The sequence below is a fragment of the Falco cherrug genome, chromosome 15 (genome assembly GCF_023634085.1).
Source record: "Falco cherrug isolate bFalChe1 chromosome 15, bFalChe1.pri, whole genome shotgun sequence".
In the NCBI taxonomy this organism is placed as follows: domain Eukaryota; kingdom Metazoa; phylum Chordata; class Aves; order Falconiformes; family Falconidae; genus Falco; species Falco cherrug.
In genome coordinates this window covers 14,699,543-14,719,214 of record NC_073711.1, presented here as the reverse complement: position 1 = coordinate 14,719,214, position 19,672 = coordinate 14,699,543, and the positions used below count along the sequence as shown (strand labels likewise).

Here is a 19,672-nt window from a genome sequence, read left to right as displayed (position 1 = left end):
CACTTCTGAAAGGGAAGAAGGCAAAGCAACACTCAAGATTTTCTACTCTGCACTTTGCATGCCTCAAACATGGCTTCTCATTACACCACTTCTGTCTCTGTTTACCTTCTCAACCCAAGAACGAAATGCAATTATATTGAAAGACATTCAAATACTGTTTATATAAATGAACAAACATTTATTCATATAAACAAGCAGACTTACAGATCAAGTAACTGCAATGAAGAACAAAAAAATTATAGCAAAACTTGGAAACCGTCAAGCTAAAAATACCCTAGCTATAAACAGGACACTAAGATGAAAATATACTCAGACACTTACTTTACATGCCAAAACACACGGTCAGGAAATCCATCCATTAGGAAGTGTGTCAATTAATATTATTCAGGAAACAAAGAATTACCCAAAACATTTCTGTACAGTGATCTAAACCATCCTCTGCATCTGTGTCTTCCCTTTGGTCTAACACCTTCCATCTGGTGTTCCCCCCCTCCTTTGGCTTTATGAATTATTTTTTTTAAACATAAACACCAAAACAAAACTCACGAGAATTTAGGGTCAAACACCAAGGATCATCTTCCTAGATCACCATACTGAAAGCCACAAAACTTTATATTACACCATTATGCTTACTTACCTTGAAATCATACATTTCTGTTTGTCTAACGGTCTATGATGAGCTACATTCTAGATGAGGTAGATTTGAGAAGTATTTATATCACTATAACGATAAACATGTTGTGGGGGAGCGGGAATGAACTTGGCAGAGGAATTTAATTACCCTTTCTCCCCACGCTATTCCTTTACCTCTGGAATACCAGATAGCGCTGCTAGCTGACTTTGTATAACCTGAGTTTTGTTTTATTTCACTGAAATCCCTGAGGTTTTATTCTTCTTTTGTTTCATTAACCAATTTTTATATCGTCTTTTTATTTTTTTAGCCTGATTGTAAGTAAAAGATTTAAGCTAATACGGGGTCTGCTAGTTCTGCTACATGTCTTCTCTCCTTTTGACCTCTGGTACCAAGAGATGTGGAAGAAACTGTTTATCTGAGGCTCAGTAGGGACTGAGGGAAGAATTGGATTTATTGAGAGGGAGGGAATATATAAGAGTATAAAGGATGTAAATTTGTAGCTAAAACCCAAGGGCTTTTATTTCTACTTTTTGCTGAACAGTATGTTCTAAACCTATAGGATTTAATTTCAGATTTTCGATTGAATGGAGTTTGAGGACAGGGCTAAACTTTAAAAAGCTTAGTGGCTACAGAGTTTGTTCCTAGCAAACTTCTGAGGACATCTCTTCCCAGTCTGCTAAGATTGACTACATCACTGACAGACGTGTCTGCACTTAATGGGAGAAGCAAGAAATTCCTGAACACTAACTGTAAACAGCTTGCACCAATCCCTTTCTCCCCATTGCATTACTTTCTGCCTCCAGCACAATTAAGGAACTGCTGTTAACACTCTTGTAGCACAGGGTAGAAACTAATGCTCAGAATTCTGAGCAGAGAAATCTCACAGCTGTGCCAGAAAACATCTGTTGAGCTTTGCTGGGTAAAGCAACCTCAAAACAAAACCATCAAATTAACAAATCAAATCACGATTTACAACAATAAAAAAAAAGTCATCAAGTTAACATACAGAAGTCAAATCAGTACCTTGTTTTAAATTGCTAAGCTCCTAGAGGGGAAGCTCAAATCACAACCTCATCACCACAGAAAGAATAAGGCTTATCCCTTTGGAAGAAGGTCAAGGTTGTCACCCCTTCTTCCTTCAAATCCATCAGCTTAGCAGTAAGGATGGGTCTTGAAGCCTTTGAATTAACTTGGTTTCAGTGGTTTAGCACCTGCTAATCAATTTGACCACAGCTCCTCAGAGTCACACATCCAACCTGGTAATTTTGCCGGACAGACTCAAGATGACTTAACTTCCAAAAACTGGGTGTTGTCAGGCCAATATGGCCAAAGCAGAATCAGTGTGGTAAGACTCAATACAGTTACTTGCCACTACGTAACACAAGTAAAAAATTCTATTTATCATCTTAAACAAAGTATAATTAACTCAAGAAGTCCATAAAGGCAAGGCATCCGAGGACAGGCACTTGGAAGGTTAAAAAACAGGTCTTTTCTATGAATAGTCTGAATGCTAACAGGAACCTGGAGTGGCTTTCCATACACATTTTAAAAGAAAAAACAGCTCTCTTCTATGGGGTTTGACCAGGCCACAGTGGCACACATCAACCAGAAGTGTAAGAAGGTCAGTCCATAAATGCCCTCTGGAAAGCGCCTTGCCCTTGATCACATGAAACAGGCTATCCACACACGGTCCGTGTGCTGGCATCCTACCAGCAGCAGCTCAGCACAGTAGCACTAATGAGCCACCTACTGTAAACGAGCCTCATCCCACCGGCTGCAAAACAGAACCAAATACTTCAGAGAAGTCACAGTGCTTGCTCCAAAAAACTCATTTACAGTCTAACATGAGGCACAAACACGAGTGCAAATGACAAGTAATAAGGCAGAGCTGGCTGGAGCCAAAATGTGAGATGCTGCAATGCAGTCACATGAAATTTATGTACATGCTCATCTTGAATGATCCAAGACAAGTATTCTAGCAGAGACGGAGGAATGGGCACTGTTCGCAATGTGTCTTCTGAACATCAGAGAAGTAAGGCTCAGAGGGAACCTGGTAAGCTGAAAGCTGGTCAATGTCTTGCAGGTCCCTTCACACGTACATTGTCACCCGAGGTACGGGAGCAAGAATGAAAGTTTCCTCATCTTTCACTGATAAAGCAGAGCTTATCAGTTTTCGTTTTCAGAATTAGCACACACTGGAGTTTCTGTTAAGATTAAAGAATGAATTTCTTCTTCCTTGATTAACCTGTTGTAAGCATGCACCTGATCATCCTTTGCACATCTCTGAAAGAGAACAACAACATTTTTAACACCACTTCCTCATGATGAGCGTTGTTTTTTCAGCCCAAGACGACAGACCCGTTCCACAAGGCGTAGCCTTTATTATGGTGAAAAAGCCACGGTAGCTGGACAACAAACTGTGCTTCCTAGGGGCATGGCTTAGGCCTGGTTGATGGAAGAGTTGTCCTCTCTGGAGATGAGGAAGACTGAAGGTTGGTCCCCACCTCAACAGCGCTTCCTACTACAGCTTAGGGGCAAAGCTCGGGCAGGAGGATGTACAAGTGAGGATGTACGTGCTTAGTAAATTTTTCACTGAGACACTAAGCACACAGAGAAGATCAAGATAATACTGAGGCAAGAACATAGCATTACTTGGGCAGTCACAAAGCACTTGTCAAGGCATGACAAAGCGTAACAGCTACCATACTTATGATCCCCATGGCTGAGAGTCCCGTCTTAGTCCCATAAAGGCCAATACATGCTGAAATATGTATTATTTTATATATATTAAACTAGGAGGCCCCTATCCGTGGTACTGGTGAGGCCGCCCCTCGAATCCTGTGTTCAGCTTTGGGCCCCTCACTGCCAGGGGGACGTGGAGGGGCTGGAGCGTGTCCAGAGCCGGGCAGGGGCTGGGGCACGAGGCTGATGGGGGGCGGCTGAGGGGACTGGGGGGGCTGGTCTGGAGAGGAGGAGGCTCAGGGGGGCCCTGACCGCTCTCTGCAGCTCCCTGGCAGGGGCTGTAGGCAGGGGGGTCGGTCTGTTCCCCCAGGTAACGAGCAACAGGACAAGGGGAAACAGCCTCGAGTTGCACCGGGGGGGGGGTTAGATTGGGTAGGAGGAAAAATGTCTTCACTGAAAGGGCGCTCTGGCACTGGAACAGGCTGCCCAGGGAGGTGGTGGTGTCACCATCCCTGGAGGTGTTTAAAATATGTGAAGATGTGGCACTTAGGGGCATGGTTTAGTGGTGGCCATGGCAGTGCTGGGTAAACAATCCAAATTAAATGATTCTATGCTTTCCACATAGTTCTAGTTTATTATTAGGTGAACTTGGAATGCCCCCGTAGAAAAAGGGAATTTTTCTGGATTTTGGACTCCATTTGCAATTGGGAAGCCTAGGCCTGAAAAGGAGACTTACTTTCAGGAAGCAAGCAATTCCTGCAACTCCTATTCAACTGAGAACATGCAATGCACATGCAGCACCAGATACCCAGACAGTCATTATCCTCTGCAAATGTTTCACAGGTGGCACAAGTTTTGAGATGCCACAGTGAGTCAGAAGGTCCCTTCCATATGAGGGCCGCATATGAACAGGACCACAGGGAACAACAAATGTTGCCTCATGTCCGGGTTTGAATTAGGGCTTGTCAGTATACTTCCCTCGAGAATTTTATAAAGAGCTGCTGAGTTAAAATTTGTTCAGAAATAAGACTTTCCATAATCAGCATTATGTTTATTTTTGCTGAAATAATTGCCCATAGTCAGTCTTTCATCAACCAAACCCTGAAGCAACTATAGTTAGTTTTGCTCTTTCGCCAATGACAAGCTAAATGTCCTGATTTACTTTATAGCTAACTGATAAATGTGAAAGTGCCAAAAATACAAGTTGATGGAAGTCAGATACGAATAGCTTTATTCAGCATCATAAATATCAGCAACTAGCAGAGAAAGAATTGAATGTTCAGGAGAAGTAGTTTAACAGAGTTGCAATAAAAAACCCCAACCAACCAAAGCCCACACCACACAAAAAAAATAAACCACCCCAAAACAAAACCACTAATCCCCCCTCAAACAACCCCAGAAACAACAACCAGAAAACCCTCACCCAAAAAATCCGACCCCCAAACCAACCCAAAACACATTCAAGAGACTAGCAGTCTGTGAACTAACAGAATAATGCAATTCTACCAACGTATTTATAAAGGTATATGCAATTTGAGGGGGGAAAAAAAAATCCCCTCAGCTTTGGATAATTGTTTCTGAACAACTCTTACTATTGTAAATACTTAATCTTCATACAACGTGCTTACTTCCATACAGTTTGGTTTTAGACAAAAGTATTAGGAAGAAGGAAATTGGAAGCTTACAGATTCCAGTTCAATAGATTAGTTGGCCCAACAGCTTCTTACTGACCTGGGAATCCTCGTTCTGCTCTCCAAACATGCGCTTAAGAATTTCTCTAGGGTCCGGAATTGGTGGGAGAATTAATATCTTCAGCCTTCAGAAAATTAAAACCAGAAGATTTCGATAAAAGATATATTAATTTAAAAATCACCATTTCAGAGTCATACATGGGTACAGTCAAGAAGATTTGTGGAGTCAGCTTTGGCACCACTGGCCAGCCTTCACTTCTGTGTAACTGTATCCAATTCTTATTTTTACTCCCCAAACCAAAAGGAAATGGGAATATTCACACAAACAGATGCTAGATAACTTTCACTCTTGACAAAGAGAGCAGCAAATGTAGACTTTTTTACAAAAATCTGGTAAAATATACTTTACATATAAGCCTAATTTTTAATTTAGACTTCATTGCTGAAAGAGACGGGATGCAATAGCTGTGCAACAAGAATCTAACTGTAAGCAGATATAAGCAACATTACCCAAGTGCAATCACAGCATCTGTATAGTCTGTAAAGCTAATTCTAATGACTAAGGCACAATGGTGCTGCCATTTTTGCTATGCAATACTGTTCCGGCTAAAAGAGATGCTACTGAAACATGCCACATCATGGACAGTTACAATCCTTCTCTCTTGCAGGTAACACTAGTCAAAGACCGATCAGAATTAGTGGATTGCAAATAAAGAGAGACTGTTATTTACCTTTTTAGATAAACAAGCAGAATTATCATAGATACTGCTACTATTAATGGAATGGTGACTATTAAAACAAAATGGAATGTAGAGTCCACCTTCTCACCTGGAAAAGGAAAACAAAAATTTGAGAAACTTAGGGATATTTTGAAAGGCTTTTTATGACAGCAAATTAAGTAATTCTCTAATTTGTTCACAGACTGAATGTTTTTCAAATACACTAGCACTTTTGTAGGCAACGACTCATTTTTCAAAGCATGATATTATGATGTAGATACATTTGGCAGGAAAATGCATAACCAGCAAGACTCAAGGCTTAAAAACTGACAGCACTGGAAAGGGGTGATTGCACAACTATATAGATGGCAACCCCATCAATGTATATAGCAGTACAGGTAGTAACTGATGACACTGCTGAAGGGCTAGAACTCTCCTGCCCTCTTTGTAAGTAAAATTAAATAGATATAGGGAGGTGATCTTTGACTCCCGTTTATTTAGCAGACAAAAGGTATTTGATGCTTTACAGATGAAGAATAAGGTGCAGCAGATTGCAGGAACGATTGCTCTCACCAACACTCTTTTCTTCACTCCAGTCACTGTAGAGCTTGCTGCTGTAACACTCAGGCTTTGGTTTTGCTCTCACTTTGAAGATGTACTTGCTGCTATGATCAACGCTAGGCATTGACATATAATTATTTTCAACCTAAGGTAAAAAGAAATGGTAATTAATTTGCTTTGTGAAATTACTAACATTCTCAGTCATTTACAAGCCTGTTTCCATTGTGCAGTTAACGTACCCTGAATGTTTTGATGGAAGATCTTTTTGTGAATACTGTACTCCACAAAAAAGGACATAGTGGCATTTAACCGGCACAGACTGCCTAAACAGATTCCAAACCTAAGATTTATTCTTATTCACTGCTACTTCTATCATGCAGCATTTGGCATCAATGATTAAACTAAGACTCAGCATCTGGAATAGTGCCTTTTTTTTTTTTTGAGAAACATCTTAGATATATGCTGCCATTCCCTCTCTGTCAGGGCAGCGATGTTGATCTAACTTCAACCACACTGAAGTCTTCTGTGATGCCTCTACAGAGACGCATACCCTAGATGGGATAGAACTTCACGTACTTTTGATCCAAAATGCCAGATTCACGAGACAAGTTGGTATTATTCGAGTCTGGTAAATTTAGGGTAGGGCAAACAACTAAATATATGCCATAGGAAAAGACTACCACCTTACTTTGAAATTTATCACGCTGTTAACCATTCTGATCAAACAGTACAGTCACTTTTGCTATGCAGATACAGGCATGAGTATATCCAGACACTGAACTCAATGCTTTTTATATGTACATTAAAATCAGCATATCTCAGAGTGCACTTTTTCTCCCCCTGTTTGCTTTTTCCTTTTTTCCACCCCCTGCCCCCATTCTCAGTGTTTTCATCCCCTTGCTTTTCTGTATAACATTCTGTGCTCTTATGTGCACCAGAAAATAATTTTGCTTTCTGGTAATCAAGTCACGTCATTCAAGAACAAGGCAGTCATATGACCAAGCGCAGACCAACAATCGGAAAACCCAACACCAACAGACCAGAGTCCTGTATCACCGAGCAGCAAACAAGTACATGCACCATCGCGTCTTTCCTGATAAGCGTTGTTTACTTTAGTACATACTTCTGTATCGGACTGTTCTTACACATTACGGCTTTGCCCTAACAAACGATGGCAAGGATTCAGAAGACTCGTGTGAACTGTGGTGTATAGATATCACTGCCAGAAACCTTCTGTATGGGAGAAAAATCTTAGGTCCACGCAACACTTCCACCTAGTGCACCAGACTCATTCACATGCAGCATACACAATTTTTCATTTTTAAACAGCAAATTCTGAATTACTGTGAATAGCAACACAAATTAGAAGAGATACCTAGGAAAGAAATCACAGTTAACTGTAAGTAATGAAAAATTACTTTAATTATCTGAGCCGTGTCCAAATCTCCATTGTGATATTCAACTTCATAAAATAAACAATTTTCTGGGAAGGTGTCTGATTCACTCCATTCTAGATATATTTCATCATTAATCTTTGACAGCATAACTTGTCTCGGTGTAGCAGGTTTTACTGAAATGCAAAAAGGAAGAATTAGTTAAAAAGTGTATCACACTGTTTACAAAAATTGTTCAAGTCCTGCATTGCATATTACTACATTTAATACAAGTTTAGGAACAGAAAGGAAAAACTCACCACCAAAAAGTCAAGAAAAAATAAAAACCAGTAAAGAATAAGAGTAAAAATGAATGAGAAATGACCCCCGAACTCCCCAAATATCCCTCCACTCCTGAAAAGCAAACCCTGTCTATATAATTCCCAAATCAAAGATCAATAGAAGATGGGAGCATCTAACATGCAAACATATTGTCTCATCCACAGCTTAGGAGGTGCAAGCTTTCCAAACACAACAATATACTAGTAAATTTGGGGGTTTTATTATTTTTTATAATGTGGTGTTAAACTTACCAAGGGTGGTAGGATTTTTACTTGCACACACAGGCCTAATTTCTTCAGAATCATCTCTAATCAAAATACTTATAGCTGGATAAGTGCTGGTGACTTTTGGGAAGCTAAGATTGAAAGTGCATCCAGAGATTCCTTGATGCATAGAATAGTTACTGCACTTCTTGTGGTTTTTCAAACCATCAAACCTATGGGAATAAAAATATTTTTTTTAAATGTCAAAAGAATAGGACAGCAAGGGGCAAGCTTGTTTTCAAACCTGTGTTACAAATTCTACAGATTAATCTTGCATTAGAGCTGTACTATAAAAGTAAAGCTAGGCAAAGTCAGAAGCTTCTGATTTATCTCAAGCTTTAGAAAGAACATTATTTTTTAAAAGTGTCAAGTAGCAGAAAGAGAGGCAGGTTTGCTTTATGTCACAGCATCAAAAATAACAGCTGCTTTCAGCTTTGGTTCACATTTTCCAAATTGGAAAACAATTCTGAGGAAAAAAATGTTCAGAAAGCAAACTAATTTGGATCACCTCCCATCAACAGAATTTCACTTCTGTGCTAGAACAAGCTAATCCATCTCCTTCAGCTATGCCCACGTATTGCAGCTCTTGCTTGAGACAGTTGAGATTCACCTACTGCCTGCATTTGCTTTTCAAAATGTCAGTATTCCCTTCTAATAACAGAGAAGCTACGACAAACTTCTTCCTTGCTTCTCTCTGTTCCCCAAGTCCCAGTGAAAACATGCCAGTAGCTTTTCCTCCTGAGAAAACAGATTATTATTTTTTTTAAATTTATTTAACAGTGATATAGATTCAGTTAGAGCTTCATTTAGGAGCACAATAGGAGTGACGTTTTCCTACCTCACATCTCAACACACATGGGCTGGGGAAGCCAAAACAGTCAGGACAGACCCCTTTTTTATCCCCCCTTCTCACCTCCCGACCCTGGGGCTGATGAAGATGGGAGGCACTCAGAACAGTGAGCAACGTGCAGATCCATCAACCTGCTTTCCTAAGCCTCCACTTCAGCAAGTATCACTGTGCACTGGCTGGATTTGTTTGTTCTAAGCTAATGTTATATTCACATTCATGCTGCATGAAAAGACAGCGTTTAAGAGGAAAGTATCAAGAAGAATATAAAATGGAAGCAAGCAATAACTTTTCAGGTAATTGTTCATTCGTTTCTGAAAAACGAAACCGAAACCAAAAAAACCACCTCACCTGCATTATGGAAAATGTATCTTCCAGTCAAAAAAAAAAAAAAATCAAAAAAAAAAATCAAGGGTTTCCTTAGTTTTCAGCCTTGAAAATGAGCATTTATCTTTCTAAGCAGCATGAATTAAAACACTTTACTGTCACTACAGCTACATCTTCCATTAAAATTCAGGGGTAAGTTGAAAATATATAGCTCTAATCTAAAGCATTACTCCAGTAAGTATCCATATACCCAGAAATTCATATCTTCAACACCTCATTGGTACTGTTCTTATAACAAAGAAAAGATTTGAGTAGCAGCTTAGAGAGAGAACAGTCCTCTCCACATTTAACAGAAGCAGCAAGTTTCTGCTGTCTGCCGTCCAAATGCATTAAATCAAAGAGCTAGCCTGTGAGACTGCCACTGGAGAGGAAGAGGAAAAAGTTTATTTAGTTCAGATAACAGAAAGCCAATTTAAAACTACAAGAGGCTTTCAGAAAAAAAACTCCGATATTTCTATAGAAGCTAATGCAGCCTGGCATTTCACAAGCCCCATCGGCATGCAGAAGTATGCATAGATTAGCATGCACAGATCTTGATGCCAAGGTTTTGCTCACACCACAACTCTGTTTCTTTGGAACAAGTCTATCTATAGCAGTCAGCTGGCAAGCAGGGATGATGATAAAAAGATATTCTCCATAATTTTCAAGGTGAATCGGTTATTTATGACGTTGAAGACACAAACAAAAGTACTGCTAAGTGTTATTAGTGCTTTCATACCATTTTCCAATGACTCAAGAGCTAACACATACATTAGTGAGTGATTCTGACTTAAACAGCACGTGTTTGTTGGGCTGCAAAGAAAGCAATTAATACATGGGTCTAGCTCAGTTCTTAATTCTTCCCTCTTTGAATCCACAATTAGAAAAAAATTAGAAAGCAATAGCTGTTTTTACAGTGAGCTACAGAAGCTGCCAGTGCTTCATATAATAGTTATATCAACTTCCCAAAGAGACTCAGCAACGGCCACCCTTAGGCCCCGTGAATTTTTCTGTTGGACAGGACACAACACTGATTTGTACACAATGTCCTGGGACCTTGCAAAGCAACAGGAAGCAGACAAGTAAAATGTGTAACGTGAAACTAAAGATCAGCACTAAAGCACTTCAGAGCCGAGAATAAAAACATCATACGAACCAGTAGAACAATGCATAATTGGTATCACTGCTTGTGTTCTCCCCAGGGCGCCATGTACAAACCATGTACTCCAAATTGTGCCAAATGCAGCTCAAGTCAACAGCAGCAGTGCCTGGAATACCTGCAAGGCAAATTGGAAAGGTCTCTTATTTTGCTAGGACAGTCTTCTCCCCTATTTCCATAAGTAAAACATCCCATTTTACAGAACTGAAACTGTCTGGAAGGCAAAGGTGGGTTACCTCTCAGGCTGCACTGCCTATCTCAGCACAGCAAATGATGAATTCCAGTTGTTTATTGCTTGCAACAACTGAAATCTTAGCAGAGGAACTTTTGAATGCAAGCTAATCGTAACAGCAAATCCCAGTTTCCACCATGTCTGAGTCACCTGATGCTAAGGACAAGGTGTTGTGCCAGGAAAATATTTTGTTCTCTTAAACTACAGCTACTTTAGAAAGGAGTTAAAGTCACTGGCAGTTATAGGGATAGCACTTAGCTTTGTTATAGTTATTAAAGCCATCAACATGAAAACCAGTCAGCATTTAATTAAGTTATCTACTCCAGATACAGTATTAGGTTTCTGAGTATTCTGAATATGGAAATACCTGTAGAACTTAAACATGGACAAAAGCAACACCGGGTAAGTTGAATATTTAGTTGACACCCATATACCTCTAGACATTGAACCTCTTTTAACATACCCTGAAAACCCAAGTTACAGAATGTAAGTACAAAGGAGTACATAGCAATTGTGAATAGAGATGTCAATGTATCTCCCAGGCAGAGCAATTACGGAACAAGTCTTTCATATTCAATCTTGCATTTTTGTACAAATTCTTTATTATCACATTACAGCATATTAGGTATTTTTTCCTTGTTACAAGTAACAACATCTTCATGAACTGAAAGTAAAAGGCATGCTAATTTTACCAACAGTCCAGACTTTTATTGATAGCAAACGCCCAACTACCATCTACTTCCCAGCCTGCATTCTCCCTGAAGCAGCAACTGTCTAATAGTATAGGAAAATGAAGCAGTCTTCCTATTAGAAGGGGCATTTAAAAATATTTTAACTGCAAGCAGACTTTTAAAAGCCCCGGCCTGTTAAGTACATGCTGTCCTAATGATCCACTTCCCAGATTTCCCAGAATACCCCTTTGACAGACCGACAGACAAGCCTGGTAAGATCTCAGATTCTCCTGTCCACACACGGTTTTCATCCACATCAAGTCACACTCTTGGGTCAGACAGACTTTTACTACTGAAGGCAAGAGGCTCTACCTCTTTGCTGTACCTCCTCGCTTCCAGCATCCAGAAGAATATATTATCCCTTACAGTCTGCTTCCTAACAATTTTGCTATGGATCCCTTGCTTCTGGGTGTCTAGAAACAAAAATATGTTTTTCCTCTATTCATTTTGCTATGCACAGTTTTGTAGACCCTAGTCACCTCCTTTGAAAAAGGGCAAACCCTACTATAACTATTCAAGTCATTTATTTACTCGACAGGTTGCTAAATTTGCTAGATTCATCCCTCTCTCATTTACAATGGTAACGTTACTTTAGGGACTTCTGCTTGTACAGAAAATCATACAAAATAAACCAACTTAGGTGTTAAGTTACAAAGTCAGGAGGCTTAATACAACCGAAGTTATCTTTTGTCCCATAACCACAGCACAGCAGGGACAAGAATGACAGGAACCACAAAAATCATTTAAATGTCTTGGAAGAGCATTTACATTTTACAAGCTTCCCCATAATTTTTTTAAGCATCAGAAGACTCTGTTTATGTTTAAATGTAGGATAATTGAATCGCTCTGTTGAAGCTCCGTCAGTTGAGCTAACCCTTGTGTCTGGTATCTCCCCATGACGTATTTCTGCAATATTTTGCTATAATAGCAGAGAAAACAAGGCCAAGCCAGGTCTGTCCCAAGGTCTGGCTGCTGCATGTGTTACCTTTGGGCAGAAGGGAGGTCTCCACCCACCGGCTGGGCTCGCTGACATTACCGTACTTGCACTCACTTCTCACTTTGAAACGCATTTCCTCATTCAAGGATGTATCTGTCACACGGAAGCGACTCTTACTCCATTCCTGGGTTTCAAAGGGGGAAGAAAACCAGAACATTTGGTGTACCACATCAGACCCACGGGAATTACTACGAATGTAAGAATGTGTTACAGCCCCTCAAAGTCTGAGCTCAAAGCCAAATGAAACAAGTGTCTGACAACGTGGAAAGCCTCAGCATCACCTGGCTTTTCTTTTTCCTTATCAGGCAGACTCAGAACTCGAAGGAAAACTACTTCTACTTCAGCAAGCTGTAGACACGAGCAAAGGCCACACAGAGATCAAAGAACAAGTATAACGTGGGGGAAAATGATCCTAGAGTAAGTCTTCATGGGTAACGCAAAATGAGCGTGTTTATACTACAGCTATACAAACAGAGCTTACAGATCTAACCTGGCACCTTCCTCTGTGTGTGCGCACATAAGCGCATGACAAACATAAGAAGGAACATTTGAAGACACAAGCAAAAGCAATAAGAAGAGTCAACACGGATTTAAGGAGCAAAAGAAAAAGAAAATGAAAGCAAATCCACAAACAGCAATTAAATACAGTGATACCACATCAGGCCCAGGTAGTCCATGACCTTCCATTTTCAGAAGACAGTTTGTCTTTGTATGAGAAAAAGGCTTACCCTTTTACCATACAGTTTCTTGAGCATCTTTTGTTGGGCTAGGGGGATGCCTTTTATTTAACTGGAAACAGGATCAAAAAAATTAAAAAAAATATCTTTGTTACGACCAAGAAATGGTGTAACCACTTGTGTATTAAAAAAAAAAATAAAATAAATATTGGCACTAACAAGAGGGCAAGGAAATTAAATAGCAATGGACAAACTAGGTTCTACCAGCTGTCATGCAAAAAAGATGCACCCAGATGATACACAGTCTGTTCCATCCTGTCATGTGAAACTGCTGTCCCACAGCTCTTTCACTGCTGCTGACCTTAACGTCCATTAGACCCTTCCACAAACTCATTCAGCTCGTTAACCAAGCAGACTTTCAACTTGCTCATTGGTTAACAAAAAGGTAAATAGGTTTCTGTTGGGTTCACAAGTTCAACTGGCTCATCTAAAGGTCCAGCTAAGATCATTAGAGAAGGGGGTGTCAAAAATGAAATACCACCCTTTTGGCAGTGTTAAGCCATTAAATAAGTTCAGGTGTTTGAAGGATCACAGTGTTACTTCAAGCTCAGGATATCCTGGAGCTGTCAGAAAGACTACGGCAGTCACCGCACCGAGGCCACGGCAAACTTCAGGCCATAAACCCGTAACAGGGCTCAACAACGGGCTGTTCCAAGAGGCTCTGTATCCATTTTAACTGTATCTGAAATAGCGGTGCTGCTGACCCCACACTTGTTTATTCAAGGCTTCAGATTCTCATGGGTTAGAATTAGAGGCTGACAGCGTATCATCTCACCAGCAATAAATGGTAAAAATGTCTGTCCTACAGCTCCTTCGGTACCATGGCAATGCTGCTCTTGGTCCTGACCAAACACTTGCTAATCCACACCAGGGATCACATCTGGGCTTGCAAACCATCTGACACAGATGGAAAACAAATGCCCAAACCAAACAAGTTCTACAATTTCTGTTCCAGGACACAAATGTGTTCCATGTTGCCTTTGCAACACAACCCCCATGACTAACCGTAAGCGCAGGGCCAGGGCAAACATTGGAGCACCATGCTTGGCATTACCTCCAGAAGACAAAAGCTGTCAGATCACAGCTACACCAAGGCTACGGTGCACACCTCTTTCTTAAACTGAGTTCAAAGCAGAGGAGAATAGCCTTTGCAAATTCCCTTTCAAGTCTTAAGGATGCAGACTGCCCTGCATATGTTTTATTTTTCCTAGAAAGCTGCATAAGCAAAGACTGAAACAAGAGTTTTCACATTATTATTATGGTAGTTCTGTGTTATCGGTAGCAGCTCAATTATCAGAGAGCAACAGGCAGATTTTTCTGACCTGAAGATCCCACATACTGGTATGACTCATTTTTGAGGTTTTGATCCCATGACAAGAATTACAGGCTATATTAAAACTGTATTGTTATATATAGATACATATTCATATGCTTACACACAGAGTTTTATCACAACGAGACATTTACCGGAGCATAGCAAAGTTTAAAGAGGTGATGCACTCACTCTTTTGTGCTGAAGGACCTCATCAATCACAATGTCACTGGAATACTCTAGGTCACAGCTACTGCTGACGTTCTCTGGGGGGTTCCATGTCCAGTTCAGGGTGCAGATTTGGATAAATGAGTAGTCCAGGTTGGATGGAGGTGGAAGAACTTTTGCTCCTAAAAGAAAGAAGTTATCAGTGTCACAATCCTGTTGGTCCACATTTTACCTTTTGTACTACTGACAGATTTTTAACGCTCCAACAGAAAAGAACACAAACGACTCAACTCTTTCTCAGCTCATATTTGCTATCAGATTAAGCTACTGCCCACTAAATTATTTCTACTATTCTTGCTCAGTCCATCAATTATTTAAATAATTATAAGAAATGCACACACACTCAAAAAAATCACTGAAAAGTAATTTTTAAGAAATCGCAGCATACAACAATATAGTGGCTGTGGTAATGAAACTTATGCTTGTGGAGGGAAGATGAGTCTCATTTTTCATGTCTTTTCCACTGTGAATTTGCATCACACATGCTGAAACTTTAGGAAAAGTAGCACACATATTTTGTGGAGCAATTAATACTTTATTCTACCCGACAATAACCCATCAATGCAGTTTTAGAGAGAAAACTTTAAAAAGACAAGTGATTGCATCTTGCAAGCAACAGTCAGAACCACAATTTAGCCCAAACCAAGCAAAACCGAGAATGTTAAAAAAACAAAGAAACCACAATGCTTTTTCAATTACTCACCTATTAAACTTTTAATGCTATGCCCTAGCACAGTGAGCAAAACCAGTGTGGGACAAGTGGCAATTTACTGCTGGCACACTTCAGCAGTACTTTGTTTCACCGCTCCAGAAGCCACGTAGAAGCAAAGGAAGAGCCATGACTCAGAGATAGTTGCTGGGATAAATCCATTTGTGCGTTGACCCTTCCTTACTCTTGTGCACTGAGTCACAGCCTACTCAATACCCAGTCACACAGCTTAAAGGTTGCATTAGAAAACAAAAAATTAGAAAACTGCCTGGAAAACTTAAAGTATGTGTCAGACTCCAATTCTAGAAAAAAAACCCAAAAACCCAGTTGGTAATTCCCTAAGAAAATGAAAGTCAGTGAATTTTGTTTTTCTAAAGGGCTATTCTAATGTGTACTATTAGATGTTAAATAAGAGGCCAAACGAGACTGCTTCTCAAAAGTATCTACAGGTAACATCACCGAGGCACCACCACCTATTAGTCTGTGGAAAGTACCCTTGTTACGCAGTAGTTTCACAAACCTCAAACTGATATCAGCTAGCACTGCAGGTCTTGCTCATCCCAACAGCCAGGCTCGACCTGCTCCAGCATTTGGGAAAGAGCAGAATAATTCCACCAAGATCAGTTTTCCCATCTGAGTCACGGTGCAGCACCGTTTCCTTCTGCTAGCACAAGGAAGAGTGCAGATGGAAAGGCAAAACAGCTTATTTCAGCAAGAAATCTGCTCAAAGCATCCACGTCACTATTATCTTACATTTCCCAAGAGACAGAGCTGCCAAAGCTTGAAGAAAGTTCATCAAACTCCTGGAGCTTTCTCAGACCTTTGCGTAGTTCAAGGCCAGGCAGTAGCAGAGAATGGCCACCATCACCAGCTGCGTGCCCACATGTATGTGTCGATCATGCATGCTTGCACAGAAAATTACTAGGATTTACTGTTTTAGCCTAAACACGCTTAGCTTTTTTGAGTAATTAGAACTTTTGGGAAGTTTTTGTTTGTTTATTCAGTTTTATAGCTGACCTCAGGAGCAGAGAAGAAAACTTTGTTCTTACAAAAATACAGTCTCCCCCAAGAAAATTGAACCTAGCCAGATCTTCTCTGCCTATCACCTGTTCCACTAACAAAAAACTTATGAGTTGTTTCAGGAACAGCACCGGGGCCTTAAGTTTGCAAATGACATGTCCTTTAGATCATGTAAACCCAACAAAAAATAATATTTATTCAACAAGACGGCACAGCTCCAAGCATTCTGTCTTTTCGTGATCAAACTTTTTATTACCTACAGGAGTCACAAACCATTTCAAAAATTTACATTGCCATCCCTGATTGCCATTCTGAAGTTCTACACGTTTCCTTTTAATAGGTCTGATTAGGATTAATTGCATTTAAGCTTGCAGATTTCTAACCACACAAAGAAGTAGGAATATTCAAGGTTTATAAATAAATTAATGAACTGTATTAGCACAGAAGTTCAAATCTAGTACGTTTTAGATTAATCTATACAATCCTGAAGCTCTAAAGCCCACGGCTTTAACATTACATTCAGCTGAAGATTTGCTTTCACTCATAGGCTTGGCCAGTCTTGTACTTTTGTTGTATAAAATACACATAGAGGCTAATACTTTCGTTACTAAAATCTCATTGCTACAGCAATTTAGCAGAACAACTCAAAGAGCAACTACAAAACATAGGCAAGACACTATTTCATTTTTAAAAAACAAAGCCACGGTGAAGCTTCTAAGAAAATAAAGCGCAGCAGCAACCGCCAGGGATTAACTGGGGCAATCCTGCCCAGACAACATTTCATTTCGAAAAGCCGTGATGAGGAAATCATCAACATCACGTATCACAGAAGTGTTGTAAAACTTTTATCTGTATTTTGCCCTCCTTTATTTTCTGGAGGGTGACTTCATCGTTATCAAACGAATTGCAGCCAGCTGGAAAACAGCGATCCTCTGATGGCCGCAAGTGTATTTTTGCACACCAGCAAAGACAGAACTAACAGAGCTTCGAGCCCCGGTTCTTGCCCAACCCTTCCCGGCACAACCGCATCTTTCCCGCGACTGAAGGTCCGCGCTGCCAAAAGCGTGGGAGCTGCAAGGGCAGGCAACGGCACGGCCGAAGCCCCCTGGGGGGGAACCGCTCCCGGCCGGCGCCCCCCGCAAACCGCTGCCGCGCCGGGCCCCCGCGGGGCAGAAGGGCGGTGGGCTTCGGCGTGGGCTTCGGCGGCCGAGGCAGCCCCGGGAGCCCCAGAGAAGCGCTCACGCGCCTTCTGCCCACCTCTCACGGGCTGCCTACGGAGGGGCAGATTCCCCGGCACCGCCGCCCCTCTGCCCGGCGAGAGGCAGGGCGCACCGCCGGCTCCGCTGACGCGCTGCGGGGCCGTTTCTACTACAAAAAGAACGTATTTCACCGAAACGCGCGGAGCGACGTGCCCCGAGCCTCCGCCGCGGCCGCCCGAGTCCCCCGCCGCCGCCTCCCCACGCGTGTCCCGGCCCCGGGCAGGCCGGCAGCGAGCGGCCCCGCGGCGGGGCGAGCCCGGTGGTCCCGCCGTCCCCTCCCCCGCCGCCCCTACCTGCCGCCGTCCCCGCGGCGGCCGCCCAGCAGACGGCGAGGAGCAGCCGGCAGCGCAGCGGGGCCGCGGGACCGTCCATGGCTCCGGCGGCGCGGCCCCGGCTCCCACTTCCCGCGGCGGGGGCCGAGCCAGACGGGAAGAGCGGCGGCGCGGCCCGCCCAGGTTAACCCGAGCGGCGCGGGGAGCCCGCCGGCCCGCCCCGCTACCTGGGCAGCACCGCCCGCCCCCGCCCCGCCTCCCGGCCACCGGCGCCCGGTGCTCCCCGGCGGCCAGGGCCGCTTCCCACGGCCCCCCCGGCCCCGCGCCCCTCCCGCTGCTGTCACCCTCTGTGTCACCCCCTGCGTCGCCCCCTCCCTTCCTTCCGATGGCCATCGCTGCCGCACACGCACGCCCCACAGGCGCTTTCCTTGCCCCCTGTGCCACCCCGTGTCACCCTCTGTGACCGCAGTGTTGCCCAAGGGCCCGGGGTGCGCCCCCGCAGCGCCCGGCCGCCTCCCCTCCCGCTGCACCCTGACCGTAACCCCGGCAAGACCCCAAGGTCTTGTCTTGGGGGTCAACATTTTCCTTTTACAGCCTGATCTACACGCAGCCTCTGTGGTCATCGGGACGTGCCCATGACATCCCTGCACTCCCAGTGGGACAGCAGCGATGGTGGCACAGCCCCGACCAGTTCCCCTGATGCTGAAGCTGGTTGTCCGACCCCCGCCCCTGGCAGGACCCCTGTTTGTAAAATCCCTCCTGCAAGTTCAGGTCATTTCTGCAGTTCTCATCTGTACAAAAAAATGCGCACTGTTCATTTTCTGAGCCACTACTACAGATTGTTCTTTCTACAAACTTCCCCAAACGCCCTCTGCTTGGGCGCCTTCCAAACGTGATTTGGCCACTTGCTGTCATTTCTACGGGTGTGATGTGGCAAGCAGTTTTCCCGCATTTTCACAGAAGCTGGAATACCAAGCAAGTGATATTTTGATACGTTTCAGGATAAGAAAACATTTGGGATAAGGTTTTTTCCTTCTAAACTAGATTTTCGTGGGAGCTAGCAAGCTTGCTGCTAGTTGCCACCCGAATACAGTTGTTATAAATAGGGTACAGATCTAACAGAGAGGAAACTTTGGCTAAGCTTCAAGGCAAATCAAAACACATTAGTGAAAATTATTTATTCCTAAGCCAAGACAATGTTTCAGCATTTACTCAGCTCTTCAAGGAGTTTTGCAAGAGTTCATCTGCTTTTTAGACACTCATTTTAGAAAAAGGGAAGTGGATTTTTTTATGATAAGGCGGGGAATATCCTGTGTTAATGTTTTTTTGGGTGGTTTTTTTTTGTTGTTGTTGTTTGCTTTTTTCTTTGCTTTTCTGCCTGTTTGGTTCTATATTTCTGGGAAAAGAAGAGGATTTAGCGAATTCCTTAGTTGCCGTTAGAAAGTGCCCAAAGGCCTGCAATCATATTCAAATAAAAATTGTGGCTTAAAGTTCCAGGACATGGATCATTCAAGCTGTGTGACTGATCAGGCTGCGCG

General features: G+C 42.4%; 1 protein-coding gene across 1 annotated transcript; it reads right to left on the bottom strand.

Annotated features, from left to right (window-relative positions):
- Positions 1-1,640: 1,640 nt before the first annotated feature.
- On the bottom strand, positions 1,641-18,309 carry IL13RA1 (interleukin 13 receptor subunit alpha 1). Its single transcript, XM_055727395.1, has 10 exons — positions 18,156-18,309; positions 14,839-14,996; positions 12,586-12,721; positions 10,635-10,755; positions 8,254-8,438; positions 7,706-7,857; positions 6,300-6,432; positions 5,739-5,835; positions 5,048-5,132; positions 1,641-2,917 (listed from the first exon to the last, which is right to left on the bottom strand). The coding sequence occupies exons 1-10, from the start codon at positions 18,232-18,234 to the stop codon at positions 2,801-2,803; spliced, it is 1,263 nt and encodes a 420-aa protein (XP_055583370.1). The 5' UTR covers positions 18,235-18,309; the 3' UTR covers positions 1,641-2,800.
- Between the last annotated feature and the right edge of the window lie 1,363 nt (positions 18,310-19,672).

Coding starts and splice junctions, on each gene's coding strand:
- IL13RA1 (XM_055727395.1), bottom strand. CDS start 18,234: ATGGACGGTCCCGCGGCCCCGCTGCGCTGCCGGCTGCTCCTCGCCGTC. Junction 14,997..18,155: donor CGCCGCGGGGACGGCGGCAG/GTAGGGGCGGCG, acceptor TCTTTCTTTTAG/GAGCAAAAGTTCTTCCACCT. Junction 2,918..5,047: donor AGCAGAACGAGGATTCCCAG/GTCAGTAAGAAG, acceptor GTTCTCTTTCAG/AGATGTGCAAAGGATGATCA.